Genomic DNA, 16,200 nt, shown 5'->3' with positions numbered 1-16,200 from the left:
TTGCATGTAACGTGGTGGAGCTTACGCCAAGTGTGTTATGGATGTTGACGCACCCTTAGTGTATGCAACACTCCACTTTGGCCCTTGATTCACATTGCCCTGGTCGCACTTTCATACCTCTCTCATCACAGGGCCTTTTCTGTGTACTTACCCAAACTAGTCCTGTCCTCTCTTATTCTTCCTGCTTTCCTGGACGTGAGGGTCAGTCCTGTGCAGCTAGCCTCTCTTGGCTAGATGCACAGTTATGTATGGCTAGTGTTTGTTCACGCACTGCTTGGTTGGACTTTGAGGTGGGTGGCCAGCATTGCCACTAAACATAATTTACCTGCCTATGGGAACTCCTGTGAATACTGCCTACAACAGCAAAAAGTTTATGGAATTCTTGGTTGTCATTTCTCCGAGTGAAATTCCGCTAAAAGAAATGTCGCCGTACTTCAGTGCCAAGGCAGTGAACAATTGAGGTAGCAAGTACAAGGCAAAAAATGGTTCATTCTGGCAACTTGCTTTTGAGGTTGGAGCAAATTGCAGAAGAAAAAACAAGACTAAAACTGCTAAATATTGGAATGCATGCTGTCTTCTTAGCAGCACACCAATAGCTGAATATGAAAAAGGAGTAATAGTTGGCAATGAGCTTTTGATGTGCACAGAGCCTGAAAACTGAGCTCTGAGGGAAGAGAGCATTTGTAAAACACAAAGAACAGTAATTGGATTAATAAGATCTTGATGAGGGCTAGTTGGTTCATATTTAGAACCGAGGTTAAACAGCGTGAATAAAACAAGGACACGAGGAAACAAATACAGCGCTTGTCTGCAGTATTTGTTTCCTCGTGTCCTTGTTTTATTCGCTAACCTCAGTTCTAAGTAATTGGAAGATAACACATTGAAATAAGTACTTCATTTTGAATCGACAAATCCCCCGAATAGTGTACATACTGCATACCTTCCAACTGGCACGCTTCCTGTACCAAACCCTTATCGCTGCTATTGATTACCATTCTATGGACGTAGGTCAGGTCGTGCCGTGGTAAACTGACTTGTGTAAAATGTGGCCACGTAGGCCACAAGGCTGATGCCTGCAAGAATTGAGATGCACAAGCTGTAAAGGTCCTGATCTCGGGGCTGAATGTTCATGTGAAGTAGCCAATAACAGAGCCAGGTGGTTCAAATTATTGCTCAGATAACGAAGACATCAGATGCTTCAAAACACTCAAAACCCACTGCAGTAGCCCAGTGGATGTGGTGTTGAGCTGCTAAGCTGAAGTTCGCAAGTTTAATCCCAGCCATGGTGGCTGCATCTTTACAGAGACAAAATGCGAAAGTTCTTGCATACTTATTGAGGTGTACATCAAAAAACCCCAATTGGTCAAAATTAATCGAGAGTCTCCTACTATAGCGTGCCTCATAATTAGATAACTGTTTTAGCACGTGAAACCACAGAGCTTAAATATGTGGACCTGTTTATCTTTTACGGGTGAGCACTTTTCACCGTCTAAGAAACGTTATCGTTCAGTGTGGCACGCGCCTGCATGTATCAGAAGTTTCGCGAATGTTATCGATGGTTTTGTTGTCACCGAAACTTGTGTAATCTGATTGCATGTGTGACACAAATTGTGTAGAACTTTCTGGGAGATATGCAGGTACCACCGATTACTCTGGAACCTTCAATGAGTTGTGTATAAAAGCCTATGCGCTTGACGGGCGGGTCATATTTTCGACTATTACCAACTGTTCGCCGCTATCATTGTGCTTTGGGTGTAGCCTGTGTTTGAGAGCACAAGTTCGCCCAATAAAACTCAGGTTTTGCCATTCACAGTTTTGCTGCTTTCTTCACCGTCACTACCATGTGATGTGTGCATGTGTATGTTCGCACCTGGTGCAGAGCCCTCCTTTTCTCTCTGGTATGCACTACGCACAGGAAAGCTTTCAAATGAAAGCAAATTGGAACAGAAACAAAAGTATTGCAGCATATAGAGGGAACATCATTGCACTGTGCGGTTGGTCTGGATGTGCGCGCCTGTCATTGGTGATGATTGGATGGTGCACACTATACCTTTAGTTATGGCTCAGCCACGTGCTCTGCTGTTCGCATTTCATTTGATGCCGACAGCACATTGTGTAAGTGTACACAAACAAACTTTTGGGAACTGGCATTATGCAATGGTTGACCCTTCCTGTGCTTTCCACGCTATGAAGCCATCTGCCAGGATGACAAAGGCATAATCGACGTCATTGCTTACAGCAGCAAATTGTTTCCATGGAGGCCATGGCACTGAACAGGAAGCTTGGTAGTCAATGTCAAGGCAGCTAGGCCTAGCTTTGCCATGGTGGCTACGGCTGTGAGTGGATCAGCATGCGGGAATGCTGGTTCAAGGCTGAGAAATAATCAAAATGGCAGTAGTGGTCACTATGATTAATGCCACTCCAGACCTGCAGTGATGGCAAAAAGTTTGTAAAATTGGACGTTCAAGGGCTTCAGCATCCAAAATTTCAGACGTCCTTATATATGGGCTCTGTGGGGTACGTGGCAGTGCTGCGAAGACGTTCGAATTATCGGGCATGTCCGAAAAATCTGTTAACTGTAATTTGTAGGCACTCGGGTTCACCTTGATGACCAGGCACCAGTGCTTCAGCCATTATGTAAAGATAAAGGAGCTGTGTTCCACTTTGAGGCCTGTACAAGGGCTGGTGAGAGCCAAAGCAGTGTGGAGGCCACTTTGATTAGGACTTCAGGACCAAGCTTCTGCAAAGAAGCCAATGTCATTGCTGGGCACCAGCAGGGATGAGTGCCTGCAGGTTGCTTAATCAGTGGAAATCTTCTAGAAAACTCAGGGGAACACCTGTGGGCCTGCTTTTGGCGGCAGTCAGAATGCTGCAAAAATGTATTGAAAAGGGTTGAATCACTCTAAGCAATTTTAAATTTCACATTCCCATGTGAAAATAATTCAGTGGAACTGCTGTGGATTACTGCGTAATCTTTACGGTATGCAGAGGCTAATTGTAAAACACACCACAATATGCTTGCAGAAAACTCACTCACAGGTAGAAATGAAGAACCCTTTTTGGAATTTAACGTTTACAGACAGCTAGCTTAGGCTCACTCGCTCCTTTTGGTAGAGGGGACCATTGCTGCCTCAAAAACAACTCCCATCTCTGAAATACAGATTAACATTAGTATTGAAGCTATTGCAGTACGACTATGGTTAGGAAAGAATGTAAAACTCTGCTTGTGCTTCAGTCCCTCAAAAACAATATTGATATGTGACATTCAACAGCTAGTGGACCAGTTGCCTTAGCCATATCACTTAAGGTGTTCTTTGGGAAAGTATGACTACAGGTGCTTGAGGAACTGCAGTTGAAACCCTGATTCCGATCATCTCCATTTACTCATGAGACAGCGTGTTTAGCAGAATAGCGAGTTTGAGATGTGCATATGCAGAACTGTGAACGACCCGTGAAGTTTATTATACATGCAGTATTTTTCAGATTTAACGTCATGGTCATTGTGTGGTTTATTTAGATAGTGTGGCAACATGGTGCCGGTCCCGGCTGCCCTCTTCGAACTGAATTTGGCATTGGTTTTGTAGAATTCGCTCTGTTTATAGCAAATGACTGTGTACATGTCGTTCGCTTCGACAACCGAGTGTTATGGATAAAATACTAAATACTAAAACTGACTTTCTACAGAGTTCGCTTGAGGAACAGTATTGCTATTTCCCTTAACAGCGCTTTTACGCTAATGTTAAACTAAAATTATCTGTTGATGGTAGCCCTTCTCCTCATCAACAGGTCCAAAAGCATGCAGTGATACTGCCTCGGCAGTCCAGCATTAATTGCAGATTTCACCTAGTAAATGTAGAAGTACTTACGTACTGATTACTGTCTTGCTTTGTTTTCTGCTATGCTGGTCATACCAGAAAAAATTGTGTTGCAAGCTTCAGTGGGCTGACCGACAGACATTTTGGGGACTATCGCATATAGAATCCAGATAGATTGAAAGACCGTTGACAAGGTGTGCACTTCAATAACAAAGTTAATGATAGTTGCTGCTGCATTATATACACTGCTTTAAGTGTGGATGATTACCACAGAGGCCCAAAATATAGTAGAACAAATAGTGCTCTCCCGATTCTTACTCATTCCATAATTTTGATTATGGCAGCCTTCAGGCAGCATACCAAGGGGCTATCTTCCAGTTGCTTGCTCCTAAGATTACATGCTGATACACCTGTGGTTATTACATGCTGATAGACCTGTGGTTCAAAGGATGTTCCACGTCTGCTGCCATAGCTGTCATTGGCACTGGCTAACACTCCCCGGTCTAGGTCGAGTTGACATATACAAATACCCATGAAAGAGGAAATCAGACAGGGAGACAGCTGCTACTATAGCTTAATTGGTAAAGCATTGCACACGTTGTGCAGAGTTTTGGGTCCCACCAGCTGCTAGTTGTCTGTTCTTTCAATTTCAAACCGCACTTATATGCTTTCCTTGGTTTCATTGTCTGTTTGCATCACTTGGTTGTTGAGAGGGAAAAATTGTCATCCACCCGAATATTAAAAAAAAAAAGAAATTGTGGGGTTTTACATCCAAAAACCATGACCTGATTATGAGGCATGCCGTAGTGGGCGACTCCGCAAATTTGGACCACCCGGGGTTCTTCAACGTGCATCGAAATCTAAGTACACGGGTGTTTTCGCATTTCGCCCCCATCGAAATGTAACCACCGTGGCTGGAATTTGATCGCGCGACCTCGTGCTTAGCAGCCCAATGCCATAGCCACTAAGCAACCACAGCGGTTTGCCCAAATGTAGCTCAAAACTACAAAGGAAACGCATACATCTCAGAATGAACGCTTCGCAGTTGAGGAAGAATTTGTCCTGGTGTGGGATTGAGAGAGAGAGAAACAGCTTCATTTAGTCGCCTGCAGAACGACACCATGACTAAATGGCGCCGTGACGCGGGCCCTGACGTCTTCTCAGCAGGTGGTCTCTACTCAACGCCAGCGCGTGTTACTCCCGCAGTCGGTCGCCCTGAGGGGCAACGTTCCGTCGGTTTCGCTCGGCGTTTGTCTTTCAAGACCCGCCGAGGGATTAAAACTCTGGACCAATGCCTCGCACTGCAGTCTGCTTGTCTCCTGTTCACTGAAATGGTAGGGCGACTGCCCCAGAAAGGTGTTGTTCCCGGGTTTGAATCCTGGACCAGGTTGAATTTTTCTCAACTGCGACGCGTTCATTTTGAGAAACCCGTATGGGTTTCCTTTGTAATTTAGTGCTACATAATGGTGGATGACAATTTATTTCCTTTCACGATACTTCCTTCACCTTGCGGATTCCGCAGAACCGATTTTCCACATGGTTGTTACTGACAAATATTGAGGCCCTTTATTTCACCAGTTTTTTTTTGTTCTAGTTTAGCAGAAGAGTTTTCATGGTTATGGCTTATGATATTATGTCATTTATTTTGTTTAGCTTTACAATCCACAGTGCTTTTGTTTTCTGCTGAAAATGATTGCAAAAGGATGAATAAAAAGGTTATGGTCTCTAAATGGCCTGAAGGTGACTGCGGTAATACATTTCCTGTTTTTCTAAAAACTGAACTGTTCAGAGGTTTCAGCTGAATTGCATAGTGAACTACTGTACCATCAAGGCGGATCAACTTTTCCATTGCAGTGTAACATGCACTTTATGTGCTTTCAGTTGTACACCGTATCTGCCTAGAAGCACTTTTTTTTTTTCTGGGTAAAGTGTGTTTTAAATCATTATGCTTTGTTGAGCTGTCTCTTGCTTTTTTGTGGTGTACATGCAGGTATCCCATGAAGCCTCCCATTGTGAAGTTCCTTACTAAAATCTTCCATCCTAACATAAGCCGTCATGGGGACATTGGCATTGATTCCATACACCATAACTGGAGCCTGGCACTCACCATATCAAAGGTGAGCATAGCACCTGGTTCTATACTTTCAGCACACTGGCTTTTTCTCTTGGCCCCGTGATTTCATAAGTCTTGACGGTTAATATGTTTTGAACGATAATCTTTAATGGGGGACATGGATTTTTCTGGCCAAAAAGTTTTGCAAAAGTCAAAATTACTGCAACCATATGACCAATGGTAGCATGGAGGCAATCTGAAGAAATGCATCTAAACATTGACGTCCATTTGAAAAAAACATTCTAACCATGTTATCTACATGAGTGGACAAATTAAAGCCACATTGGCATCAACTTCAACCTAGGCCAAGCTAAAGGCCTGCATCTACAGAATTGGGCCTCAGATCTCCCCCCCCCCCCCTCTCTTTGTAATTAGTGCCAGGACGAGTGTTATCAACATTGCGTGCATCCCTGAAGTAAATTTAGTCTGCACACTTAAGTTTTGTCAAGAAGGAATGAAGTGGAAGTACTGCATTGACACGAAAGACGAGCATTGGTTCGTGTTGTGTGTGTCGTTAAAAAATTTTGTAGTTCCTGCAGCACATGAGCATGTGTCGACAGTGACATGACCCGTTTGGGATAAAGGTTTCTACTAAACATTACTAGAGGAAAATGTGGCACTGCAGTTGTTCAACCATGGGAATACATGGATTTTTACATGGATACATGGAGTTAGTACATGGATTTTTCTGCGCCTTAGCATGGCTTCATTGAAAAAGCAAACTCTAGTTTCTTTCATGTTCTTTCATTGTTCATTGCTTTGTTGTGAATCCTTCTGCCCAGGGGATGGGCAGAAGAGTTCTCCCCTTGAAAGTATGTATAGGTTTATGGGATTCCCTATAGCCAGTTTGGAACTTCTTCTATAGTAGAAAGTGGCCTTTGTTGACTGCAGTCTTAAACAAAGCCTACATTAGCCCAAGCTGTGGGGCACTTTACACACATCTTGAGGTGCTAATAAGCAGATTGTAATATGATTGCAAGGGTGCTTGTTGCATCTCATTTCTCTCAGGTTGGAGTAGACAAAGCTGCCATATTGTCTTTAGAAGGCTCTTTGCTAAGTTTGACTGTTATGCGTGCAGGTGCTCATCAGTATCCAGTCCCTTTTGACAGACCCATACTGCCTTGTCTGTATGGAGCCTGAGGTGGGACGGCTGTATCTTGAAGATCGCCTGGGCTTCGAGCGCACAGCTAGACTCTGGACACTACGCTATGCCATGCATGGTGATCCAAGCGACTTTCATGGCCATGCCTTGGAAAGTGGCTGAATACTTCTATGTATGTTACATATGTTGTTAATGTATGTTAAAAGAATAATATGCTTGGTAGAACAAGCCTTTTGATATTTTTACAGCAGTAAATGAAGTGCTTTATTTAGCAGGCAGTTTAAGCTAGCGAAACCTAAAGTTGCCCTTCAAAAATGCAATTTTCTCTGGGATGTGCAAAGCTGTCCACCACACAAGTTCAGAATCATTGTAGTAACCATGCTGAACCCATTCCTTTGCTTTCTTCCAGTCTGTTCTGAACGACTGGACCAACCAGTTCAAAGCAGTGCTATTATGATCTGAGCAATGTGTTGTCATGTTTCTTCCTTTTGTTCCGTGTCCCTTTGTGCTGTTACCAAAAAGTACAGTGACCAGTTCTATTGTTTCAATCTGGTTCAGGGTTCAGCTCCGAAACGCTGGCACACATATTGATTCGGATTTAGTTTAAGTTGGGCAAAAATAAAAGGTTTACTTCTGGTTCCAACTCAGTTCTGATTAAAGTTTAACAGGGTGCTGCAAAATCAGAAAGCCCGTACATTTTGTGATTCTTTACATAAGCCATGTTGGGAGATGTGGCGCTATGAACGTTCTATGACCCACCGTGGTAACCCAGTAGCTATGGCATTGCACTGCCGAGCTCGAGGTCGCTGGTTGACCCTTGTTGCGGTGGCCAGATTTCGATGGAGGCAGAATGAAAAGGCGCTTGTTTACTTAGATTTAGGTGCATGTTAAAGAAACCCAGGGGGTCAGAAATTAATCCGGAGTCCTTCACTACGGCATGCCCCATAATCTGACCACGTTTTGACATATAAAACCTTAGCGCTATGAAATTTGATTAGCACATTGTTCAGTGGTATTGCAGGAGAAAATTTTTATGTTGCAGCAGCTATGTTGGCTCTATTCTAGCACGATGATGGCGATGCCCTAAGCTTAGTTTTCTGGGTTTTTTTCCACGGCACATCTAATAGTTCCTGTAATTATGTATACGATGAAGGCGCCAAATGAAACGGTGGACGAAGGAAGACGACACGGATAACCAACTCTCCCACCAGCATATGCTCTGTAATTATGTGCTAAACTTAGTTCGATTTTTGTGTACACCCGTGAGCAAAACTATGTGGGCCATGGGAACACATGCCAAACTGCATTGCTGCAGCAACTTCTGAGTGGCACTCGAGCACCAAGAGTGGCACTCGAGCACCAGTGCGCATGCGCATCCTGTCATATGTGACTGCATGTCATGTTGCTTCCCTTGGCGATGTATGATCCTTGCCAACTAAACGTTCAACAGGCAGCCACCTGTGCTGCTTGCTTTGCTGCATCGTATCTGTGCCGCCATTTCATTGAGTGGACGCGGCAAAGCTAGCTTGCACGTCCGCCGTGCATTGCAATTTCTTCGGCCATTGTGCAGCCTACTGCCTACTGTTGCACCTTTTGATGACTCGCCCAAAATGCCTTGCTTCTTACTGCGACATTACATTATCGAAAGAGTTTCCAATATTTGCTGCCGACGGGCTGTTGGTACTTTAGTAGAATAAAATGTCAATAAACTGTTGCAGTCTTTTTACGTAACATAGGATGCCGATTGAAAAGCCATGCTTGATTAAGCAGCAGCCAATATTGGAAGTGCTTCTGATAACACAAGGCAAGGATAACACAGTAAGAAGCAATGTATTCAGCTCGAATTGTCAAAAGGCGGCAGAGTAGGCAGTAGGCCACGCAATAACTGATTAAACAAGATGTGCGACGAACGCGCAAGCCAGCTTCATCACAGTAGCTCATTGAAACAGTGGCCAGATGTGACGGAGCAGAGGAAGTGGCACAGGCAGCGGCCCGTTGAACGTTTAGTCGACGAGCAGTGTACCAGTTAAGAAAGGCAACATGACATGCCGGCAGATATGATAGGACGTGCATGCGCACTGTCGCTCGAGCACTAGTCTCGACAGCAAGTGCCATGCCAAAAGATGGCACATCGATGCAGTTCGGCTTGCGCTCCTGTGATCCATGTACTTTTGCTCATGGGTGTACCGTTCTTCGGACACTGATGGCAACATCTCCATTTAAATTGGCAGCTCTACTACATACTATTATTTACTCAGTTTCGTCCACTGCAGACGAAACTGGCTGTATCGACGCAATCATGGATGGATGGCGACCTTGCCGGTCTTAAGGCACATGGCCGACGCATGCGCCAAATCAAAACAAAACTACCATTTGCTGCAGCAACTGCAGGCGAAACCGCTGTCACTATCGACGCGATCATAGATGGCGACTATGCACTTTTGAAGGCACCTGGCTGACGTGGTGTTATGCATGACAGTAATAGCAAGAATAAAGGCTTTAAAGGGACACTTAAGGCAAATATTAAGTCAAGCTAAAGCGATAGATTGGTGCTCCAGAATTGCTAAGGAGTCAATATTATTCCGAAGAGAGCCTTTCTTGGTACAGTAAACGCTCATTAATTCAGATCTCACGGGACCGAGAAAAATGTCCGAATTATCAGAATGCCAAATTAACAGGAAAAACAACATTAAACAGACACTAAAGGTTACCAGAAAGTCAAGTTAAAGTGATAAAGCAATGCTGTTCGCTGTTTCACGTCAGTCTTGATATGCATAATCTCGAGTGCATAATTGAAGCTTTTAATGCATTGTCTCTAGGGGGAGCCCGTCAGGACTCTGCTAAACCATTATAAAAACCTGCGACGCAGCTTAATCGGGAGACGCATAGCTAAAGTTCCACTGTATAGCATTTAATCAACCTATTCGCCAAAGCTTTGCTTCACATGCATTCAAACATACGTTTTCAATGTACATAATTTTGATAAGTACATTAGGTCTACCAAGACAGGAGCAGCATGCAGTCCACTTAGCTGCATAAACAACAAAGCCAACTGGACGCATTGTCGTACTCCATTCAGTCGGTTCGGCAGTGGAGCCAGAGCAACATCCTGCCTTCGGCTGCTGGCATGGGCATTAGCATTTGTACTGAGTTGCTGTGTGCTTATTTTGGCCTCAGTGGAATGGACACTTAAAGTCACGCTGAAGCTATCAAGCTTTTCATTGTGCGCTGACAGTGACAGCTTTCCATCACTCTTCTTGCATACCATTGAGGCGTGATACCTGCAATGTTGTTTGTCATTCTCATCACGCCATGTGTCCTTGCATGTTATATTATGTATCATTAATTTCCTCTGTATAATTTATCATGTCTCACGTCCTTGTGTCTTTAGAACACCGTCTGAGGAGCCTGAGTGGCAACGCTAAACAGCTATCACTGTTGATGTCTCACCTTTCAGATGAAACTGGCATTCTAAAAAGTTTTAATGAGTTGCACTGATAGCAAAAGCGCAATTGTCTTTATTTGAAGTTACAAGAACATTGACATAAATTTGGGAGGTGACTAAAAAAGTTTACTGCAGTAAGAGCTAATATTAAAGTGGACCTAAAACATTTTTTAAATTAATCTTAGAACTGCCTCACTATTAAAGGATGTCATCACACGAATCTCGTAATGCAAAAATGTTTTCGAATCGTTCAAGTAAAGGTACAGTTATCGCACCGGTATGTGGCTCTCTCTGTTTTCATCTCCATTGGTGTGCTAGAAGCTACATAGAGGAGAAGCCGAAGGGGCACAAAGTCCCACTCAAAAGTTGAGTGTTTTGGTGGTAATAGGGCTCGTTGCGACACACCATGGCGGTTGCAGTAGACTATGCTACGCAGCACGCCGCTGCTATCTCTGAGGCCACGTGCAGCAGATGCAGCTACACGTGACTGTCATGCGTAGACCGGCGATGCGAAGATGAAATTATTTTTCTGTCTTTTGAAATTATAAATACATGTCATTTATTTAATTCAAAATTTGTAATTGTATATTACTGAGAATGCTTTCGCAATCATGAAATTAGCCAATAGTTGTAGGTGGGTACAGCTGCTTGTGAAGAAGCTACATGATGACATTATGTAAGCATGAGCAAGCGATTTTTTGCTGTTTTTGACATGAGGTTGTAAATTCCGTGCTGCATGCAGCGCAATAATATTTAGCTCACATCTGCATAGGAGCGTCTTGTGTAGATTGGCAATGTTTTCTTGCTATGTTCAAAAAGTGTTTCAGGGGCCGTTTAAACAGGTGTGTTACTGAATGTTTGAGTGCAATAGAAAGTGTAATGTTTCTATGTGTACTTTTGTCAAAATTATGAAAACCATCAAGTTGCAGCATTGACATTGTGAATTTTTCATTGATTTTTTAAAGATTTCAAATTTGCAACATCGTAAGATACTCAATTATGGTCCTATTGTGTTTGACGCTCTAGCATTCAGGCAAAACAAGAATTGTGAAAATTTAATGAGTAGCGGACACAGTGCTGCTGCTTAAGTTTCGGGCTTGCAAGGATCTTTCAGCAAAGCAAGAAAACTTAGTAACAGTTAAGAAACGTACAGGTGCAGACTAGATTGGAACATGGAACTGTGGCTTAACTGCAATCCAGTGCTCCCTAGCAGTGCCGGGAGGGTATTAGAAATTGGATCACTCATGCGTGCAGCTTGGCACTCATAGCCAGTTCACACATCTTGATCTGTTTTATACCCATGTGGATTGGAGCATCGTTTGCAGCCTTCTCCAACTGAACACTCGCTATAGCGTGATGACGGTGGTAGCATTACAGTTTCTGTAGTTTGCATTTAGTTGTCCCAGAGGCCACATCGAGCTGTCCGCGGAGCCCGGCCACGTGCTTGCATGTTTCCTCTAAGAGTGGATGACCGTGCACAGCAGGTATGCTTTGGCAGCAAGGTGATTGCTTTGGAAGAGCTGAACTTGCTCAAAACATGAAAAGGGTTGAGCTTATCTTCAGGGATTGTATGACTTATTTTGACCTTTCCTCACATCTCACAAACCTGTAGTTTTGTTTTGTATATAGCAAGTTAGACATTGATTTTGCTCCGTTTCACTCTCTTTCAGCAAAGTGTTCCAAGGCCATAGCCCATGTGTGCTCGTCAACATGTGCTACTGTTTCCGCACAAAGTGAGCCAGTCAACATAAAGAGTGAGGAGCGGCTGGCTGCAATTCCACAAGTGGCACACCTTCCTGCCCACAGGGCCAGGCAGGGGACTGGCCAGCCTAGTCACCGCATCTGCAGACACCCTTAGGAAGTCTGCACTTTCTGCTCACCTACCTGGCACCCTCTCCTATCCTCTTTTTTTCTTAATTGTACCTCCTGTCAACTGATTCGCGAAAAAAAAAAATGAATGGCAACAAGTTGTGATCCATGACAAGCAAGGGATGTAGTAACAGCCAAGTGTTTGCTTTCCAGGTACTTAAGGCCATAAAGAAAGAACAGTCAGTTCTCAAAAAATATGTTGCAAAATGTACTGAAGTACTGCTTAGTAAGGTGGTGTAACTACCTGTTGCCCAGTGTTGCTTACATGTAGTTGCTCAGTTTCTGTCTGTAATATCACATAAGTTGTTCATTGTGGTCACTAGTGTTGTGAATTTGCACAACAGAGACCAGTGTAGCATTTCTTGTATTCTCTGGTAACCCCATTGTTTGAACACTGTCGTGAGGGCCCTGCCCATGCATGACTTAACTGCATGGTGCAAAAAAAGGAATAAGAAGAAAGCTTCATGTTTTCTCATTCTTTTGTTAGGTAGTTCGTATGAGGCCTCAGAACATTTGGTCAGTTAAACTGAGGACTGGGCAGCATTTGTGAACATTCATCCGAGAAAATTTCGAATTCAAATTGAAATCGCCACAATTGACTGTGCTACATGTATTTAACAACCCGACAATGCATGTTGTAGGCGTAAAGAGCGTCTGTTTGAAATCTGCCGAAGTTACTGCTGTAGCTGAAAATAGAAACTTTGTTCAAGAAAGAGAAATTTTGGCTTTATAAATTTTCTTGTTGCCATTTGTAAAAAATGCAGGCAATGAAATTTACCACAATTTGTTTATCTAATCATATCAAACAACAGAGCCTTATTGAAGAGCAGACACAAGGAAGACTGGGCCTGCTATTACAAGCATATCAAACACACCTCGGCAAGCTTAGCTAGTGCGTGTTAGATTGCATTGGTATCACCCTTGTTCTTTTTCTTCTCTTTTCATTATTGATTTATCAGCCTTCTTCAATGTTCATGGGTATGAAATCGATATGATGGCAGCAATTCCACCACAGTTGCTTCAAACATTATTTCTGATCTTTCATGAGGAAATATCTCAGCTTTGCGTTTATGCAAGCTTAATTTTGTAATCTTCAGTTAACATTTTCTCAGGACAAGCCTTGCATGCTTCTGTGGCTAAAGGACTTGCTGGCTTAGCTCAGTACTATGTATTTCATGCAGCTTGAACCAGGCTTAGAGTGACACTTTGTAGACAGACAAAACGAACAGCATATTGGTCATCTGTAGCAACTAAGAATTCTTCCTGTTCGACACTTACTTAGCTGGCTAGAACACTTATGCAAATTTTTCAATATTCAGTTTAGGGCATTGGTTGTGTTTGAAGCAGTCTTAAGGTGCGTTGGGGAGGCACACAGTACAGTTACGTTTTATGTGGTGCTTTTTTCCGAGTTGTGAAGACGGACCACAGAGCAGGAAAGAATAACGTCATTACACGTGTGCTGAGGTTGCTAACTAAACCCTACTTGTAAAGATGTAAGCGACTCAAGACTAGAACAATGTGCTGTTGGACCTCATCTGTCCAAGGAAAATCACCTTCTTTAAAAAAAAGTTAGGTTCAAGTTGCATGAAACACTATATGTGTGTAATTGAAATGGAAAAAATATTTGCTGTAGTCATGTGTGTCTTTATGTATTATTTCGATTGAATGCCACTGCTTTTGTTTGAAGAACAACCCTGTTTAGAATTCTTGAATATGTTCAGGAATCTTTCTAGCCAGCTTACTCTTCATGTTTGATTACTCTATGCCTATACGATTGCTGTCTGAGCCTCGTTTGCATTGCTGGATGATTTGGAGTAATTTTCTTGACACAGATTGCCATTATCAGTTGCTGCACAAATTTAACACTTTTTTGTGGACCCTACTGACTTCTTCACAGTCACTACCATATGGTATACATGTTCCTCTCCTTGCTCTAGGGTTGCATAATACGCCAGTGCTGGCTGCTGTGTAGTACTAAATTTGCGAAAACCTGTCTGCTTACTGCCCCCCCCCCCTCCACCCATTTTTCTCTCTCTCTCTTTTTTTTTTTTTACTATACAGCCATATTCATTCCATTTTGTGCAGGGCACAAAATGAGAACTAAAAAATCATGTCAGGGTTCATGGCAAGCCATTAATGTCCCTGAAGGGGTAGGAGCTTGATGTACTTCCAGTTTCTCATGCTACAAGATATTCTGAGCAGTTTGTTCATGAACTTGTTCAATGCTAAGCATGCCAATTTTTATTACTGTTCAAGATTGCTCCCATGAATAAGAGCAGCAAACTGAATACAAACAGCAGGGGTTTCCGAGGCAACCCATACCAGCACTAAGTGTACTACATAGTGTATCTACACACTCAGCGTAATTTTGAAAGCTTTTCTGCATTCTGTTTCTTTATTTATGTGGCACAGAGTGCTTTTTTTTTTGTGTTAGCTGTATTAAGCATTTGTGGTTTTCACTGGGTGCCAGAAAGGTGAAGTGCTCTACATCAGTAGGTATTGATTTCACTCCCCCCCCTCCCCTTTTTTTCTTGCCTTCTCTCTTTTTTTTTTTCCTTCCAGTTTGCTGTGTGAAATTAGCTGCACTTGTCTCCCATGTTGTGTGGCTTTTTTCTGAGTGTGGCCTTTTTCTTCGAAGATAGCTAACTGCTGGTTGTTGTCTTGTGCAACCCTAGGTTGGTTATGCCACAGGCTGTGTGCTGTGTTACCCGTAAATGCTGCACAGTTGGCCAAGGCTGACTGAAATTTCTTATCGGGATCTGTTGTGTGTATTGCTGCTCTAGTTTGTGCTTTAATGCTGCAAATTTTCCAGTTGTATTTCCGTTTTCATTTTTTGCATGATCATGTTTTTGTACATTTGTTGGCTTGTTTTTTTTGTGTGTGTTTCCTGTTTGCCTAAGCTGGCTGAATAAATTCAGTGATGGAGCACTGTGGAAACTATTACAGAATGAAAGTGCACATGTGTGCACTCATGTGTCACTGTTAATTGTTTTGGTGTGTTGAGATGCTTTTATGTTGCACTAATGGCAGAGACTGATTTCTGTGCACACGTTCATTTACCCCGTCGCCTGTTGTCACAGCTAGCTCCTAATGTGGCATTATCCAATCAGCTGAGAGATGGCACATGCGAGCTGATGCTTGTTCCTTGCGTGATCACATTCTTTCAGACAACTGGAAAAGCTAAATGTTCAGTTCTTTCTTTCTCCTCGGTGTCTTGCAGTGCGGAAACTTAAGTTTGTCCAATTTCTTCGGCTGCCGGCTGTGGCATTGCATGCTTTATGAGATCATTGTCCCCTTGCAGTCACCACTGTCACTGTGCTTTGCCTTTGTATTTTGGCAGCTGTGATGGAGAAAATGGCTAATGCAAAGGGTTCCACAGGTCATGCTGGACGTGAACCCCCCCCCCCCATTTGATACTGCAGTGCATTTGAGCATTGGAATGTACACACTGCACCAATAAGAAGGGGGAGCGCTTTTCTGCGTTAAAAACAGTGATTCCTGTAAACATGCAAGTCTGAACCTCCTTCACTGCTATATAGTTCTTGCGTGTATTCCTCCTTGATGGATTTTTTTTAATTATTTTTTTAGTTTAACACTGGGACAGTAAAAATTCCAGCTATAAATGAAAAATCTGGTGTTCCCTTCCATATTGGTGCACTGTGTACCTAGTGCTCCTCATCAGGGATATATTCAACCTCTGGTGTACCATAGTACTATACTGTAAATACATGTTAAACCTTAGCGTGGTTGTCTTCACTCCAACAAACTTCGCAAATATAGTTTCATGACAAGTGGATTGAAATGCTGTGTGAAATTTCATTTGCTGAAAGCCTCCCTTTTCCCCTGTGTGGACATG

At 43.0% G+C, this 16,200-nt stretch overlaps 1 protein-coding gene across 1 annotated transcript in view; it reads left to right on the top strand.

Moving 5' to 3' along the window:
• morgue (modifier of rpr and grim, ubiquitously expressed) overlaps nucleotides 1-15,272 on the top strand; it is a 65,274-nt gene extending 50,002 nt beyond the window's left edge. The window contains exons 7-9 of the mRNA XM_065438129.2: nucleotides 5,806-5,932; nucleotides 7,007-7,202; nucleotides 12,146-15,272. Of these exons, the coding sequence (XP_065294201.1) occupies nucleotides 5,806-5,932; nucleotides 7,007-7,192 (313 nt within the window). The 3' untranslated portion in view covers nucleotides 7,193-7,202; nucleotides 12,146-15,272. The remainder of the gene's footprint in view (nucleotides 1-5,805; nucleotides 5,933-7,006; nucleotides 7,203-12,145) is intronic.
• The last annotated feature ends 928 nt before the right edge of the window (nucleotides 15,273-16,200 follow it).

The sequence above is a fragment of the Dermacentor albipictus genome, chromosome 1, assembly GCF_038994185.2.
Source record: "Dermacentor albipictus isolate Rhodes 1998 colony chromosome 1, USDA_Dalb.pri_finalv2, whole genome shotgun sequence".
In the NCBI taxonomy this organism is placed as follows: domain Eukaryota; kingdom Metazoa; phylum Arthropoda; class Arachnida; order Ixodida; family Ixodidae; genus Dermacentor; species Dermacentor albipictus.
The sequence above is the reverse complement of the archived record's forward strand: the minus strand, read 5'-3'. Positions and strand labels throughout refer to the sequence as shown.